The sequence below is a fragment of the Protomyctophum parallelum genome (assembly GCF_964188405.1).
Source record: "Protomyctophum parallelum genome assembly, chromosome: 14".
NCBI lineage: Eukaryota > Metazoa > Chordata > Actinopteri > Myctophiformes > Myctophidae > Protomyctophum > Protomyctophum parallelum.
This window is the reverse complement of record NC_139709.1, coordinates 24,644,511-24,661,319: the sequence shown is the minus strand read 5'-3', so window position 1 is coordinate 24,661,319 and position 16,809 is coordinate 24,644,511. Positions and strand designations below refer to the sequence as shown.

General features: G+C 42.8%; 1 protein-coding gene across 1 annotated transcript in view; it reads left to right on the top strand.

The window, feature by feature from the left end:
- The first annotated feature begins 278 nt into the window (after nt 1-278).
- Nucleotides 279-16,809, top strand: part of LOC310871200 (uncharacterized protein) — a 70,913-nt gene continuing 54,382 nt past the window's right edge. The window contains 2 exon segments of the mRNA XM_083782691.1: nt 279-408; nt 9,118-9,470. Of these exon segments, the coding sequence (XP_083638817.1) occupies nt 9,357-9,470 (114 nt within the window). The 5' untranslated portion in view covers nt 279-408; nt 9,118-9,356.

Here is a 16,809-nt window from a genome sequence, read left to right as displayed (position 1 = left end):
ATTGCATGAAATAACAGCTCTTTTATCTTTTTATTGTGATTCCTGAGCCGTAATCAATGATCACAACATGTTATTTGTTATGTAATGGTCCAATTCCCTCACGTGTCATTTACAGAGGGAAACAGGAGGGTGGGGGTGGGGGGTCTAGGAAAAAGTGAGGGAAGGCCCACAATAGTACTTCCTCAGAAGTACACACAGGAACACCCCCTCCAAACACGCACACACGCACGCACGCACACACGCACACACGCACGCATGGTGACCATGTCTTTCCATGTTGTGACCTCCATCGCCACACACAGTGCAGTGAACAATGAGATGAGTGCTCTGTCAGTGCAGTGTTTCTGTGTGTTCAGTCGAGGGGCTGCATGGGAGCATTCTGAAGGGAGTAGCAGCTCATAGACGGAGGTGAGATAATGGGGCAAATCCCGCTTACACTGCAGCTCAGCTCACACCATTTATGCCAGACTAATCGTACAAAATCACAAAGTAGTGATTTTTTACTTTGTCATTTACTTACTTTGTAATTCGATGTATAGCCGCCAAACATGATGCTTTACAACGCAGGAGATGGCTTTCTTGCCTATATGCACTAGCTGTTGCTGTCAATCTGCAAACCTTATTATTAAGGAGCTGCATCTGCATGTTTGTCTCTATTCAGATTTTCTGAATCAGATATAGGTATTCTTTCTTATCTTTATATCGATACTCTAAGTGGGAAGTGATATAATAGAATTAATTGTATGACATTGTGTGGTTATTATTGAACTTGCCTGTAACTGATCACTGATCATAAAGCTGCTTAACAACTTACTGTAAGCCCTGTTTTATACTTTGGCATATAATAGTGTTGCAGTTGCACCAAAATAGGCCATCTACTCATTGCATTGCATCATGTTTTGACTTTGTAGATCACCTATATCACGCTATTTTACAACATTTTTGAAAGTTTTCACCTGCATACCACACCAGAAATAGGTACACCACGTTGAAGGTTGATATAGGCCATTAACGGATCACAGAGTGAGTACCGGCAGGTGGAAATTGGGCCATCTTATAATTACTTACTTAATTACGCCTACTACCCCTTCTGGGGCATAGGCTGTCAACAAGCGATCTCCAGGCATCTCTATCTTGAGCTGTTCTCTCCAGCTGGTTCCAGGTCATCTTCATGGTCTTGGTGTCTGCCTCCAGGTCTCTGCGCCAGGTGTTTCTTCCGCTTGCCCTGTGGGTTCCATGTTAGAGCTTATCTAATGATGGTGCTTGCGGGCTTTCGTAGGGTGTGGCCTATCCGTCTCCATCGGCGTTTTCTTATCTCCTCTTCTGCGGGCAGCTGGCAGCTGCCATCTTATAATGAGCGGCGATTATACAACTGCCTTCTAAAATCAGCCATTCACACTTTTAAGATGTTAAAAAAAAAGAAAAAAAAAATGATATAACTATAAGCTCACAGCGCGTTGCTTATGCTATTTTTGAATAGCCAACACAAAAATCTATATTTACTCAGATGCTTTCCCGGTTTTAATGGGTTAAATTAGCCCTCAGGAATGTACAATGTACAGTATAGTCATATCGGTGTCAACACTACGACCAGCTGTGAACCAAACAGCGCAGTAGACAGAATCACTGGCCAAGAATGTTTGGCTGTAAATGAGCACAGATTGACACCTATTCTCTATCAGCTGAATTGAACACCTGGGCTGTCATTGTGACAGGGTGACATGATGCGACGCATACCCACAATGCCCCGGGCCAAATGAACTGGGACATATGAAAGAATTGTGCTGCTGGCCCCAGTCTATTGTGCTTTTACTGGTCAATTACAATACCACTGGACAAAAGCACAGCAATGTGCTGCATTGATCCCTTGATCCTTATCATATAGTTGGGCACGCTGTGGGGCCGGGCACGTACAGTACAGGATGCTATGTGGCACACTGTGTGTGTGTGTGTGTGTGTGTGTGTGTGTGTGTGTGTGTGTGTGTGTGTGTGTGTGTGTGTGTGTGTGTGTGTGTGTGTGTGTGTGTGTGTGTGTGTGTGCGTGTGCGTGTGCGTGTGCGTGTGCGTGCACAACATTTGCTAGGCAAAGCTGCTGTAAAAGCCTGAATGCTTTGCTCTGTGTTGTGCCATTGCTGCATGTGGTATCACTGCCATTCTCAACTGCTCACCACTGTATGTACTTCCAAGTATGAGTTCAGACAGGTGGTTTTAATTTACGTACACTTTTTAAAGTGAACTTGCATTGGAAGCAATGTCATTTTGGCCTCGTGTCTTGTGATGTTTGATTGTGTATTTCTTACATTGTGTTCCTGCAGTTTTATCGACGGCAGTGAAGGAAAGTGTAAACTGTGGTGGTTCTGTGACCGGATGCAACAGAGCCAGGCTCAGCTGCACTCTGGGGTGTCTGTGGATTGTAAACATTATGGCAATAAACACTATTATCAGATTTAGGATGCAAAAATACAATGGTCTTAGTTCAGGATTGTATATATAAGACGTTTTCAGCTAATTGTTCACACTCAACTGAGTCAAAGTTTAATAATGACATAGTATCACTTGAATTTGTATTATTCTCACCTTAACTATATGTTGTTTTTAACATGGCCGTGGAAGGCTAGAGTATGTGTCACTGTGCAGTGTGCACCATAAACATACATACTATAATCTATGTAACCCGTGAAGTAAACATCCGATATCGTGAGTTTACACCCCAGAGGCATGTTTATTGTGATATTATGCCTTCACATAACAAGCATACCAGTATGGAGGATGTGAGAAAACTGTAGAATTCTAACTAACTGCCTCCTGTTTGGGTTTGGATGGCAGTCATATAAGATTCCTGAAAATGAAGTTGTTATGCAATCCTTGCACATATTAATACCTTATATGACTACAAGTTGAACCCAATTACGTTGGCATCTAGTCAGTCAACTTACGTAGATGTGTGAGCAGAGGCACATCTCAAAAGCTCAAAGTGTCTATTCAGAATGTTGCTCAGCCGGGAGGAGACATAAAAATATGATCTTGTGTGTAATGTGTGGATTAGGCTTATACAGTATATTCTACCAGCTCAGCTCCATGAGTCATTGAGGTGAACAGGTTCTGTGAGCGATTTACACCCTTATAGGATTGGTTTAATACCAGCTGTTGCAAATAAAATGCAGCTGTATTGAACAGAGGCAAAAAAGTGTCATAAGTTCGTAACATAACACATGTGTGTCTGAGTAAATGAATCCAGTGTTATGTAGCAAATACACAGCCATTCGGTAGATAATTGGTTGTAAAAATAGCTTTGAATCCAGCACTGTAGTTGAGTTATATAAATCTAATCACATCTGTAATCATCCCTGCCTCGTCTGTGTGAAGATCTTTGTCAACACACTTCCTCTTTCATTTTAGCTATAGAGTTAGGACTGTTCAGACACACAGAATACCGCTATCAAAGACAGACAAACATATGAAGCCAAGCGAATCAAACCTGCATGTAGGCCCAATAGACCTACATGCAAGCAGCCATGCAGTTGAATCTCTCCATCTCTCTCTCTCTCTCTCAATCTCTCTCGCCCTCTCTCACACGCATATACGTACCGTGCGCGCGCACACACACACACACACACACACACACACACACACACACACACTCAGGGATTTCCAGCATGTTGTACAGTACATGACAGAGTTGGTTTCATGACCTCCTATCTCATCATACCATGTTATGAGCGTTTCCCTATTGGGAAGAAATCAAACGAGAGAGAAGTTAGGCCTATGTCTATACATCTTATGCATAAACATGCAATTAACTAGTAAATTATGAAATGACTGACTGATTCATTCATTCATGACTCGTAAATCATGATATAGAAAGAAGCTGGTGACATCACTGTAAGAGCAGCTGGAGTGTGGCTGCCTCGTTAGCCTAACCTTGACCCCAGTGCAGATACTGTCCTCCCTTTTCCTCTTGTGTTCAGGCCGGGGTGTTCCTCTCTGTAATGACTGGGAAAGTCTCTCACTGTCGCTTTTCCTCTTTCAAGCTTGTCTTTCATCTCTCCCTTTCTTTCACCTCACTCACCCTCCTCTATTTCGTCTATTTTTCCCATTTTTATCTCCCAGATGTTCTACCTGTGTGTATGCGAGAGATCATCATCATCATCACCTTTATTTATGCTCGGAAATACAGTTGAGGGAAAGCCCTCATTTTCAATGTAGCCGAGGTTACAATTCACACAATTGTGTGAATTGTGTGAATTGTAAAGATAATGCTTCAGGGATTCTATTTAATATTTTTCAGTTTAATTCATACTTTTAACTTTGGGGGCAACTCCCGTTCATTTGACACAGGAAACGAGTAAGTGTAGTATAAGAGCATTTCACAACACTCACAGCATACTGTGTGTGTGCGCGTGCATGCGTGTGTCTGCTAAATGCCTAAATTGTAATTGTAGTTCAGGGCCTAGTACAATTTTGGCATTTAGCAGACGCGACTTACATTAGGCAAGAACAAAAAAGCATGGCAATACTGTACATCACATACATAAGAAGTAGTATTCATGAAACATGTGTAAGCAGAACGTAACAGTGGAATCTCTATATAATGAAACTATACAAACTATACATACAGTATATACTATACTATAAAGTGCTATGACTACTCTGCTATGACTACTACATTTTGGCTGAGGACACTCATCTGAAAATAGTTGGTGCCAGGGACCCCCATACAAGATTTACAATGTTTTTTTCTTTTTTTTTTTTTTTTTTTTGCGGCTTACGCCTTTTATTGATTTTTGAAGGGACAGACAGTAGGCTGACAGGAAACGGGAGAGAGATGGGGGGATGACATGCAGTAAAGGCCGTGTCGGGTCCGGGAGTCGAACCCGCGGCACACTGCGACTGGATTACCAGTCCGGTGCCCAGACCGTTACGCTACGGCCTGGGCCATTTACAATGTTAAATGTTATGGATACACCTGCCTGTTCCAGCCAAGGAAAGGGTTTCCCCACGCATTGTTCCCATAAGGAAGGAAACGGCTGATCCAGATCTGAGATGGAGCACATGGGGTGTCTAGCGGTCACAACGCTGACCTAAGGTCTGACATCATGGATTATTTTCCTACACTACACTGACGCTGTTTCCCTTCCGTTTATGTCACCTGGACATTGTTCGTCTCGTTCAACGTGGGGTCAGTGGCTCAAGTGGCCAGTAGAGCAGCCGGATGTGAACCACAAGGTCACCAGTTCGATCCTGGGCTCCCCCAGAGTTAGCGTTGAAGTGTCCTTGAGCAGGACACTGAAACCCTAATTGCTCCCGATGAGCAGGTTGGTGCCTTGCCTGGTTTCCTCCATGCACACCAGGCATGGTGGTGTATGAATGTGTGTCAATGGGTGAATGTAATGAACGTAAAGTGCTTTGGATTAAAGTTTGTCAAACTTTAAGCGTTAAACGCTATATAAATGCACCATTTACTGTCTCGTTGGGTGATTTGTTAAGGGTATAGTGGGCCAAGTGTGAGGTCCTGTCACATGTGGTTGCACAACATTTTTCCACATGAAGAAGGTGTTAATGTCTGTCAGCACTAAAATAATAATCTGGGCTGACCTGCCTGTCTATGAAAGCTCATTGTTACTAGAGTCGCTACCGTCACATTATCTTTGCTGAACGTATGGTTACCTTTTTTCTTCAATCTTTATGCTAATAAAACACAGTCTCATTCTGAAAGCAAATAGTGAGGCTGTGTTTAATTGCTCTATAAGAACAGTTATATACACGCACGCAGACACACACACATGCGCACACACACACACACGCGCACGCACGCATGCACACACACACACGCACGCACACGCGCACATGCACGCACACACACATGTGAACGTCATCTTCCACCCAACCAGCCACAATGCCCTCATTACAGTAGCTCCAGGATGACTCAGAATGTCAGGATGACATAGCGCTCTGTGTGTGTGTGTGTGTGTGTGTGTGTGTGTGTGTGTGTGTGTGTGTGTGTGTGTGTGTGTGTGTGTGTGTGTGTGTGTGTGTGTGTGTGTGTGTGTGTGTGTGTGTGTGTGTGTGCGTGTGCGTGTGCGTGTGTGTGTGTGTGTGGCTGTTAGTGCATGTACAGGGCATGCGTGGAGGAGGGGGTTGGTGCATGGGGAACTGGGAGTGTGTACGTGCTTGCGTGCACCAAGAAAGATGACATGATTTGAAAATATTCTGTTTTAGTGACATAGCTGACACAGAAGAAAATAATATGAGAACTATTCATTTCTAATTTAATTTGTGTATTCTGCTACTGCAAATTTAGGACATTTTTAATTAAATCAGTTTAATAGACACAGTAACGCAAAATAAATGTTGACTTTTTCAGCGTGCGTGCGTGCATGCATGCAGCGTGTCAGCATGTGTGCGTGTTCAGCTTGCAGCTCTATGAGTGTAAGACACCACATAATGTGATTGGCGTCACTCACCACCAGCACAGTGATAAATAGTAGTTGCATGGGCTATTCTCTCAGCCTGCCTCAGACAACATGCCTGGCATTTAGACTATAGTCATTATTTAGTTCCACCACATACTTACTTAGGCTGTACAACAATACCCTCAACAATGTGCAAACCAGTGTATTGTGCATGTATTGTGCATGCGTGCGTGCCAAATGGACCCATTCTGTTTGTACACTTACAGTATAGAGTTGCAGAGTTATAAATGGATAAATAAAGTGTCTCTACTAATAATAACATAACAATGCTATTTCAAATCGTATTATTTCATGCTCTCTCTCAACAGCTAGTGCATGGAGACAGGAAAACATGCTGATAGGCCCGCATTATCCTCACAGGCTCATAAGAAATACAGGATGCATGTTTAGACTCGGTTTACCACTGACATAAAGGTTTTTGGAAGGGGACAAGTGTACACCCATCGAGTGTGTGTTTTTGTGTGGACACCATGGGTGTGTCTGGGTATATTCACTGTGCTACACAGTGAAGTAGTTTTTGGGCCACCAGCATGGTGCTTGTTTTGTTGCTTAATGCTTAGTGGAGAGTGAAGAGGAAGCAATGAACAATGACATGGTCTAGTGGTCATTATAGCTGGAGTCCATGTACAGTATAAAGCTCCCATAAGTGAGACGCGTTCTGAACTCCCTACAGCAGTGTCTCAAGGTGGGGTCCGTGAAGCGCCAAGGGTCCTTGAGGAGAGGGTCTTCATGCTTCATTTTGCTATTATTTGTGTGAGAACGTATAAATTAGAATGACTATTCAGATCATAGGTTTTCTCTCTCCCACCTATACTGTACAATAAAGGCCAAAATTGGCTAACCAGCGACAATATCTGGCCTGGCATATTAGTTTGTAAATTATTAATTGTTCAGCCTGCAGGTGCGCTATGGTGCAACCCTTCATAGAGGAATCGGGTAGGCCTATAGGATGAATGCATAGTTCTCTGTCCATTTTTCTTTGAATTCTGTTATCACTCTTCCTGTTTTGACATTTTTCTCGTGTTTGTAGAGTGTTTGAAAGGTGTTTCACATAAACACTGTTTCTCTCTCCCAAGTGACCTTGGCTTGAACAATGAAAGGGCTCCTGTTCTATGAAAGACCTCTTGTTTATCTCTGTCCGGAAAGGAGTATGACCGTGTACAGATAAAATCAGCTTTATTTTTTACTTTTTAATTAACTAAATGGCTACACCAGCATTTATAGTAAAGTTTGATTAAACATACAGTTATGCAGAAACATCACATAAATACCAGTATATGTGCAATATACCGGAATAGTTATTATTGTTTACCGTAAAGTTAATAAATGGTGGGGGAAATGTTTGACTGTTTTATTTCATTTGTTTAATCATAAAACTAAATATGCAAAGAACAATCCAGTGGCTGTAACCTCCAGCAGAATTATACCAGGGGTCAAAATGACATAAAGCGAAAACCACAATTAACCACAACCACACCACTTTTCCACAGAAAGAAACGAAATAAATGATAGGTAAAATGCAGCTGCGTGCCATAACTGTGGGCCTGCCGTGTATTATATGGAGGAGGTGTGTGTTTGTGATAACTGTAATCTGTGCTATACCTGGATGACAGGACTTGAGACAAGATTATACAAAGACTCCTTGTCTATTTCTATCACCCTTTGTCTGTATTGCTCTCTATCTCTGTCTTGCTCTCTCTCTTGCAATTTTGTTGAGGTATAAGAGAAATTCAAGCAACATTGACCTATTCTGCCAGGGTGTCATGTAATGTACAGTGCATATTCTCAACAATATGCCTCATTTGCTGACCAGTAATTCTCCTGCTCTCCTCGCTCCCTCTCTTGTGGTGTAGGCTAACTACACCCTAAAGAACGCTCGGCAGTGGCCCAGGCCTCCCTGTGACATTTAACAAATAATTTCTGCATCGGAAACATGAAAACCTCTCCTCTACACCACTTCCTTCCTCTTACACGGGTACTTCCCTCTTAAGTGATCATTTTAGGTCAGAGGAATGACCCTTTACTGTTGGTTCCTTCTAAATGTGAATGAACTCTAAATTGAAGCTTTGTCATACGTTGCTCTGTAGAGCTGAATGTAAGATCTAATAGAAGCAAAGAAAATCGTGTCTGCCTTAGTGCACTCTTCTTTTCTTTTTTTAATAAAGACTACTACTCATGGTCATGATCGGCTGTCTAGAGATGTTGTGATTGTAATATTGACTTCTAGCAACTTGGACACTCATGCATGAAGGAAGCATGAGTTCAAGTCCGTTGCTCTCCCAGGTTGGTGGAGGGTGTGTAGAGCCCAGGATAACATTAGATAATTGACACAGGGGTGAAAAATGGGTTACAAAATCGTGGGATAAAACTTATTGTAAAAAAATATATATATTGACTTCTATTGCACAGTGCACACTGTGCCCACGTCCTTGACTACACACACACACACACACACACACACACACACACACACACACACACACACACACACACCCACCACCATCTATTACATCACTACTGGGATTCTTAAATAAAAAATATATATATATATTTTTTGGATCCGATCAGCGCGCGTGCTGTCCCTGCTGCCTCCCTGTGGTATCCTGTAATTACAATAACAAGTCTCTCTCTGTCTCTCTCCCAGAGCCAGGAATCTCCCTGTCCAGAACGTCGCTGCCCTCCTCCGTGGCCTCGGCCGCTGCAGACAGCAGCAGCACGGAGCGTCTGCTCCAGAAGAAGCAACAGGCAGCCTACGTCACCTTCCGCTCCAACAGCGACCTGGGCCTCTCCAACGCGCCGCCGCGCTCTCCCAGCACCCTGCCTCGACGCCACGCCTCCTCCACCTCCTCCTCCAGGGACGGCCAGCTGGACGAGCTGATGACGATGCAGCACTCGGAGATGGAACGCAAGAAGGAGGTGTTCCTGGACCACCTGAAGCACAAGTACCCCCACCACGCGGCCATCATCCTGGGCCACCAGGAACGCAACCGACAGCAGGTATATAGCCTAGATAGAAGTGGTGCCCAAAACACTAATTAATTAGACATTCTACCAGGACCCTGAAACTAGTGAAAATAGCAGATCTACAAGCTTGTAGATCTGCAATTTTCCTAATTTATGGAATTTCTTTAGATTTTTATTTTATTTCTTCATGAAGTTACTGAAGAATTTTTTTCAACTATTTTTGTTGTTTCGCTTTTTTGGGAATGTTTTGAAATAATAATTAAATAGAAATGTACCAATGTGCGCCTTGCACACTAGAAGGCCATACATGGCCTACTTGTGCGCAAGCAGAGCGTGCAAGTACTGCTATTAACTAATGTCTATTACAACTGCTGTTCTAAATCCTTTAGACCCGTTATTGACCTTATACCAACCTTGAATGGTTACGTCACCATCAACTGCCAATAAGGGACCACCATTCTTACCCCGACATACCTACCTTAGTTACATCATCAAGAACGGTGGTCCCTGGTCCTATACTGTACATACCCAGCCGATTGCAGTACTTGCGTGCTCTGCTTGTGTACAAAAATACATTTGGAAACAAAAATCACACCTGTGTGATAATTATATATACATAGTCGATTTGTTCAGACACGTATACCACTGATGGTCCATGATGATGGCTGCATGGTGAGGGTAGGCCTACTGTAACTAGGCCACTGGATTATATAACCTCCAGTTTTTTTCAGTGAAAAAAGGTAAGCGATGAACACTGGAGCGAGGTCACCCAGGGCTCTCTACTTGCGCCCTTATACTGTAGGTCTGCACAGTACAAAACTCCTGCAACTAGATTGATGTTTTCAGTATATAGATTGCATGTAGAATACGCACATTGACATGTGGGTGCTGGGCTAAAGAGACTTCAGTTGAAAGATGAAACTAAGGCAGTCATAGTCCAAACAAAATCATAAATTAATATACAGGCTTACACGCCAATGGTGGTTCCAGTTTAAATACAAACCTATACACACATATTTTATACATGAGGTTCTGCAGAACAGCATATATTGTTGTGAGCTTCCTTGCATATCAGCTACTTTCTCTATTTGTCATCATAGGACAAAGTAGGGCTTTTAAGTGTACATTTTTGAGGGGCCGCTAGCCCTCCTATGCCCAGCTTTCCGGGTTTGTGTGAACACAAACATTGAAGACAAAGGTTTGAGACGGAAAAGTAAGGACGCAAATTGTGATTGGCCACAATGAGATGATGTATGAAGTATGATAATAAGAGCGCCAAATTGCCAATCATTTCACACAGGTGTGATTTTTACATTTCTTTGGATGGTGGAGGGCAACAGGGCACATGGTGGAGGGCAACAGGGCACATGGTGGAGGGCAACAGGGCACATGGTGGAGGGCAACAGGCCACATGGTGGAGGGCAACAGGCCACATGGTGGCTGTTGGGATTAGGTGAGATGTGCTGCGTGTATAAGACTCTGTGGCGCTATACCCCAAAAATGGTGTAAGGCCTATACAGTTTATGTCATGTTTGAGGGACCCTATAGTTGTTAGCCTAGAATCCCTGGAGTATTCTTATTCTCTAGGGATCTCAGTAAACTAGTATAGTCCATTCAACTTTAAAGGCAAATATCTAGCACACAAGACCACAGGTGTATGAAAATGACCCTCTGCGTCACTGCGTGTCTGCACACGTGAAGACAACGCAGGTGTACAGTGCGCATGTTTCACATGTATCCCAATGAGAGTGCAATTTGCATATAGAAAAATAAATCTGTTTGAATCACTGATGTAAACAATGAACATTGTTTATTTATTTACATTTTGATGTTGATGTGGGAGAAGCCCTATCCCTCTGTAAATAAGTGACTTTTGCAATGCTATTATGGACTGGGACTGCTCAGCAAGTCAGACAGGAAAGACCAGGCATATTTGCTGAGGTGGGGTTTGTTATGAGAGAGAGAGGGAGAGAGAGAGAGAGAGAGAGAGAGAGAGAGAGAGGGAGAGAGGTGGAGTTTATTTATTAATATTGCACCTGATCCATGCAGAGTGTGGGAGTCCTGAACTAGGGGGAGGGGTGCAGAGAGAGAGGGGCGACTGAGGGAGGAGAGAGAGAGAGAGAGCGAGAGGGAGGGAGAGAGAGAGAGAGAGAGAGAGAGAAGCGCTGCTGCTGTCAAAATAAACTTGGAATCACACTTGGAACTTCCACACGCAAAGAGATAAGAGCGTCTACTATCCAGCACAAGACCACGGAATATAAATATGAAACTTTGTGAAGACTGAGTAAACAGGGGACTTGCACACTTCTCTCCAGGTAGGCTCTCGATGGCTCATCAAACTGATGTTTAGACATGTATATTTTGTCGTAATTATTTCGTCGTAAGAGCAAATACTGGAATGATTCTCTGTGGAATAACTCAGTTTAAAAGCAAACTTTTTTGAAACGAAGTTCAAATAGGTTTTGACACTAGTAGACAATATAATTCCCCACATTACAAAGTGCATATGATTGTGTTTGCGCAGACAGGGCCAATGTAAACAGAGAACATTTCCTAACGCTCCACTTATCGCAAGTGTGTAATTTCCCCCTCCGCCGCTGATAGGAGAATCCCGGGGGGCATTATTGGCTCCATTATTTATGGGAAGAGCATAGATCCCATAGCCAAGAAGGGCTGTTGCGATGTGATTGGCTAGTTGGTTGTCATGGGAGACTATGGTAGTGAGTGACAATCATGGTGACAATCAAGTCAGCGCGGCTGTCTCTTCAGCCTATGGGATGCAGAGTTTGCAGACTGCTGCTTTGGAGCCCACAGACAGTACCGCGCTTTCACCGCATCATAATTAAGCTAGTTTAGTTTAAGCAGCGGGGGTTGTAATTACACCTAACTCCATAATAACCCCTATGCAAACCACAGAGAAGGGGAGGCTGGCTTTGGCCCAGAAATAAGCATTTGTGTGTGCGTGTGTGTGTGTGTGTGTGTGTGTGTGTGTGTGTGTGTGGGGGGGGGGGGGGGGGGGCTGCGTGTGTGAGTGACAAAGTGAGTATTAACCCTTACCCTGCCATAGTATGTAACTTAATTTGCCCTGTGTTTATATAACAAAACTATAAATACTTTTTTTACCCATCATTTCCTTCTCAACCTGTGGGTCTACTCTGGAGACTTGGGACCCCCAGGTGGATCTTCTATTATTATTTTGTTGCGAGTCAAACTAAATTGAATGCCTCAACTCCTACATTCCAAGTGCTTGTAGGGTGGTGGTAGCCTGGTGATTATTTATTTTGTGGGACAGTGGGGTCACAGCCAGAAAAGGTTGAGAACACCAGCAGTTATCAGTCACTGGAGTAGTGTGTAGACACTTCTCTCTTGCTGTATGTTGGTGTTTTTCACTGTTTGTTTTGCCCCTGCAGAAATGGCCCTGTCTACCAAAACAAACCGTGAAAACACTGTACTTTAAGCATTGCAAATAAGCTAAAACCAACCAACATTAGGTATAATAGTAGTAATAGTAAATCACGGGAGGGGAAAAAAAAGCATTGAACACATACGATAACGAAAACCACACCCAGCCTGAAAAACAAGGCTCTATATGTATTGTACTCGCCCACTCAGTTGACTCACCTCCTACCCCACACCGCTATATGCTGTCCTGTTCCTTTCATTCTTTCATTCTTCTTATTGCCACTACCCTGCTGCTTTTCATCTCGTCTCCCTCGCCTTTTCAACTCCTCACCCCACCTGTTGTCCATTTGTCTGTAATGAATAAAACCATGCGTGTGTGTTTAGTGGGGTAGTGTGCCGGAGGAGATGGATATACTCACGCTGTGCAACCTGTGCCAGGTCCATTTCAAAGCCATGGCACTCTACCAAAGCTGACAGGGCGTATAATGGTCACTGCTTGCCCTCAACTTGGCATCTGACCGCTTTTTGGAGATCAAAGGAACAAACTGATATTCGGTATTACGCCTGCATCACAGCCTTTATCACTTGCTTTGGTTTTACTTGAAAGTTGTCTGGACCGAGTTGAAGCTGGGTGTGGAAAAGCAATGCCACCTGTTTTGTTTTATTGATCTAATTAACTGAACGTGGGTTGAATCTTGTTTTGGATTAGTGTGTGAGGTTACGATGATGAGGTTTGAAGGTTACATTGTCAAGGCATTCGCCCAAGCCAGGAGCAGAGCCAAGACTCCATGCCCTCTGATGTAATGAAGAAGAAGCTCAGCTTTCTGGAGTGGCTTTCTGTGACAATGCTGTCATAACACCATTACTGTGCTTTATTTCACTATGTGTGTGTTTCAACATTCACTGTTATTAAGTCTGTTAAGTAGACTGTCATCATGCTTTTCTCCTGGCACACAAGACTGGCATAGCTTCGACCCATGTAAGTCCGTCCCAAACATGACCCCGTCAGGATGTTTTGAGTGACCCATTAATGGGGTCCCAAGTTCCAACCCTCTGGTTGAAAAACAGATTAACGTTCAGTTAGTGTCACTTCATTCACACAGTTGAAGGGGTCACTCCAGGTTTTGTCTCATTAGATTACACACTATACTGTATGAGTGTATGTTATGTTATTTAGGGAATGACTCTTGTTCTTTTCAACTGTGCATGTGACTTCTGTTCTACCATGCAATCGTTTTAAAAAGCAAGTTCAATGCACCTCATAAGTTGCTTGCACACTGCACAATTTTGGCTGTCTTATCATCATACGATGTCACATTGTGCAATGTGAAAAAGGGACAATTGTGATCATCTAAGGTTAGTTGAATTCAGTCTTACCTGCTGTCACCTTGTGCAACCAAACTGTATGCCCTACGTCAGGTGAAGTGTGTCAGGGAGATGTTCAGTACGTTTTACCTCAAGAAAACAGCATTGTTACCTATTCCTGACTTGGCAGAAGAGTCAGTGTTGGCAGTTCTTCAAAGGGAGCTAATAATAATCTCCAGACCGTTTTTCATTCAACAATGTCTGCACAAAGACAGTCACACATCTGCACATAAGCTAGCAGATCTATAGTGATGGATTCCCTGTCATTTAACATGTGCAATCTGTAAAACTGCCCGGTAAATCTTCTAGTAAAGATTTCCTGGGGCCATTTCTGTTAATACAAACAGTGAACGTCCCTGTATTTATTTTGCACATGTATTATATTAGCTGCTGTGTGTGCTCCCATGTTGACACTACAGTAGTCGAAGCACCGGGGCACACTGCACGAACATGGCCCAAAAGCCATGGCCCATGCCATAGCATAGCCTATGACGGTGTGGAATGGCTAGTATGACCGTGCCACACAGAACGACCCGAGGCGCTATTATGCGACAAACAATTTTGTCACGCTAAAATGATACAATGTTGACAATTGTTGTGACTGGGATGAAGATGACTGATATAATACAGTGTGTGGGTCATCTTTAGGAGACGTACAAGATACTGTAGCTTTGTCAGGTTTAAGAAAGCCCACTGATTTGTTTGAAAAATAACTTTAATATGAACAAGCTGTGTTGCCAAAGGACACGTCAATGGCTATAACCTCAACACCACATTACATAACCGGTTCATTTACAGTATAATTGTGGTGTTGTCATGCTACAGGTGGTGCATGTTTAACGGGTTGTAAAACTTGCAAAGTGACAGTTCACGTCTAGCTATGAAAATTACATGAGTGGAAACAGATTGTCCGTTTGACTTCTTATCAATAGATACCGGAATCAAAGTAATCCAATATTAGCTGGTAGTATAATGAGGATCAATGCTTCCTCTTATGTCTGAGTAGACGGCAATGGATGGTGTTTCTGTCTTAACTCATGAGTTCTAAAACCTGTCGGTGTGTAAAACTGTTGTGTTGGATTCATGTGTATTTTCAGACATTTAACCACTTACAGTAATACTTACTAGTAACTACTTAATAAACTTTCACTCAACAGTATACGCTTCCCCCTCAGCCGATCTACAAGCTCTTACAACTTGCAGCGTGAGGCGTTGTGTGCTTGTAGATCTGCTACTTTCAGCTAATGTTCCCATCAATATACTGTAGTCATGCAAAGGTTCAAGTGGTTGGTGTAAAAAAAAGTTCCAATAACACAAAGATTTGGCGGACCCCATGTAGTAACTCGGAGGACCCCCTAGGGGTCCCGGACCCCCCGTTGAAGGTCCCTGGTCTAGGGATTCGATTTTCCATTCTTGTTTGTCACTGTTGTTGCTGGTAAACTCACATTTTTAGCTTGTATTCTCAGATCCTTAGTCCTTAATAGTACAGTATGTGGCTCAACTGACTTTCCTAAATTGTACAGTACACAAGGGCTTGCATTAAATGATGTGAACCTAAAAGGACACTGGCACGCAGGTCAGTGGCTCCTCAAATATACCCTTGGCACGCCATGTACTGTAAGCAAGAATGCTATTTTGTGAACTTATGTATGTTTCCTATGACAGGCAGTGGCACCCCATGGTTTCCATTGTAATTGGCATGTGGCTACTGCATGGGTTTATGCTGTCTTTAAGTGAATAGAGTGGGTTGTCTGGATGCAAGGCCATTGGCCATAAACTGGAATTGAATAACTATTGTATTACACTACAGTACAGTGTACAATACATACAATGTATTAAATTGACAAGGACTAACTTCTCAGATGATCGTTTTAGCTGCTTGAATGTTATTTTCAGTGTTGCAATACCTGCATACTGACAATGTTAGTTTTATATGTTTTATACATTTTAACTCAACCATTTGGTTTCATTTCACGCTTTCGTTTCATTTTACACTCAAGAGTACAATTATTGTTAAACATCATGCATTGCAAGAAGTCTACACAATTATACAATGTAGAAGAATAAGAATTGTTATTTTGGTCAACATTTGCCTGTTTTCTCTCCTACGGTACGAACATCAATACAGCATGGAATATAATATGTTGTTATCCAACGATAACAACATATTCTTTAGTTTTTGTTCTACAAGGCTGAATCTCATCAAATGGTGGTCCGTGACTCAAATCCCCCCAAAATAATGGGCCTTGATATGAAAAGAGTTTAAACCACTGGCCTTAGGCTAAAAGGGATCTATCAGATTCAGATCTATCAGACCAACTTGTCAATGGGTCTTAACCCAAACCACACCAGTTGCCAACCACATAGTGCTGTTTGGGCTTTAGATATGCCTTTATGATCCCAATGTGAACCAAAGTATTTTCAAATTCTACGGATTCCTTGTGTTTTGTGGTTGGAACTTGGAACCACCTACACTCCTACAATATGTTATTGTTACATGCAGCAGCGCTTCAAACCATAATCACCCTTTCATCTGAGCCTATAGTGCATTTGTCAGTCATTCATGGGCTTGATAGTAAACTGTCTTCAAGACAGTAATTACAGT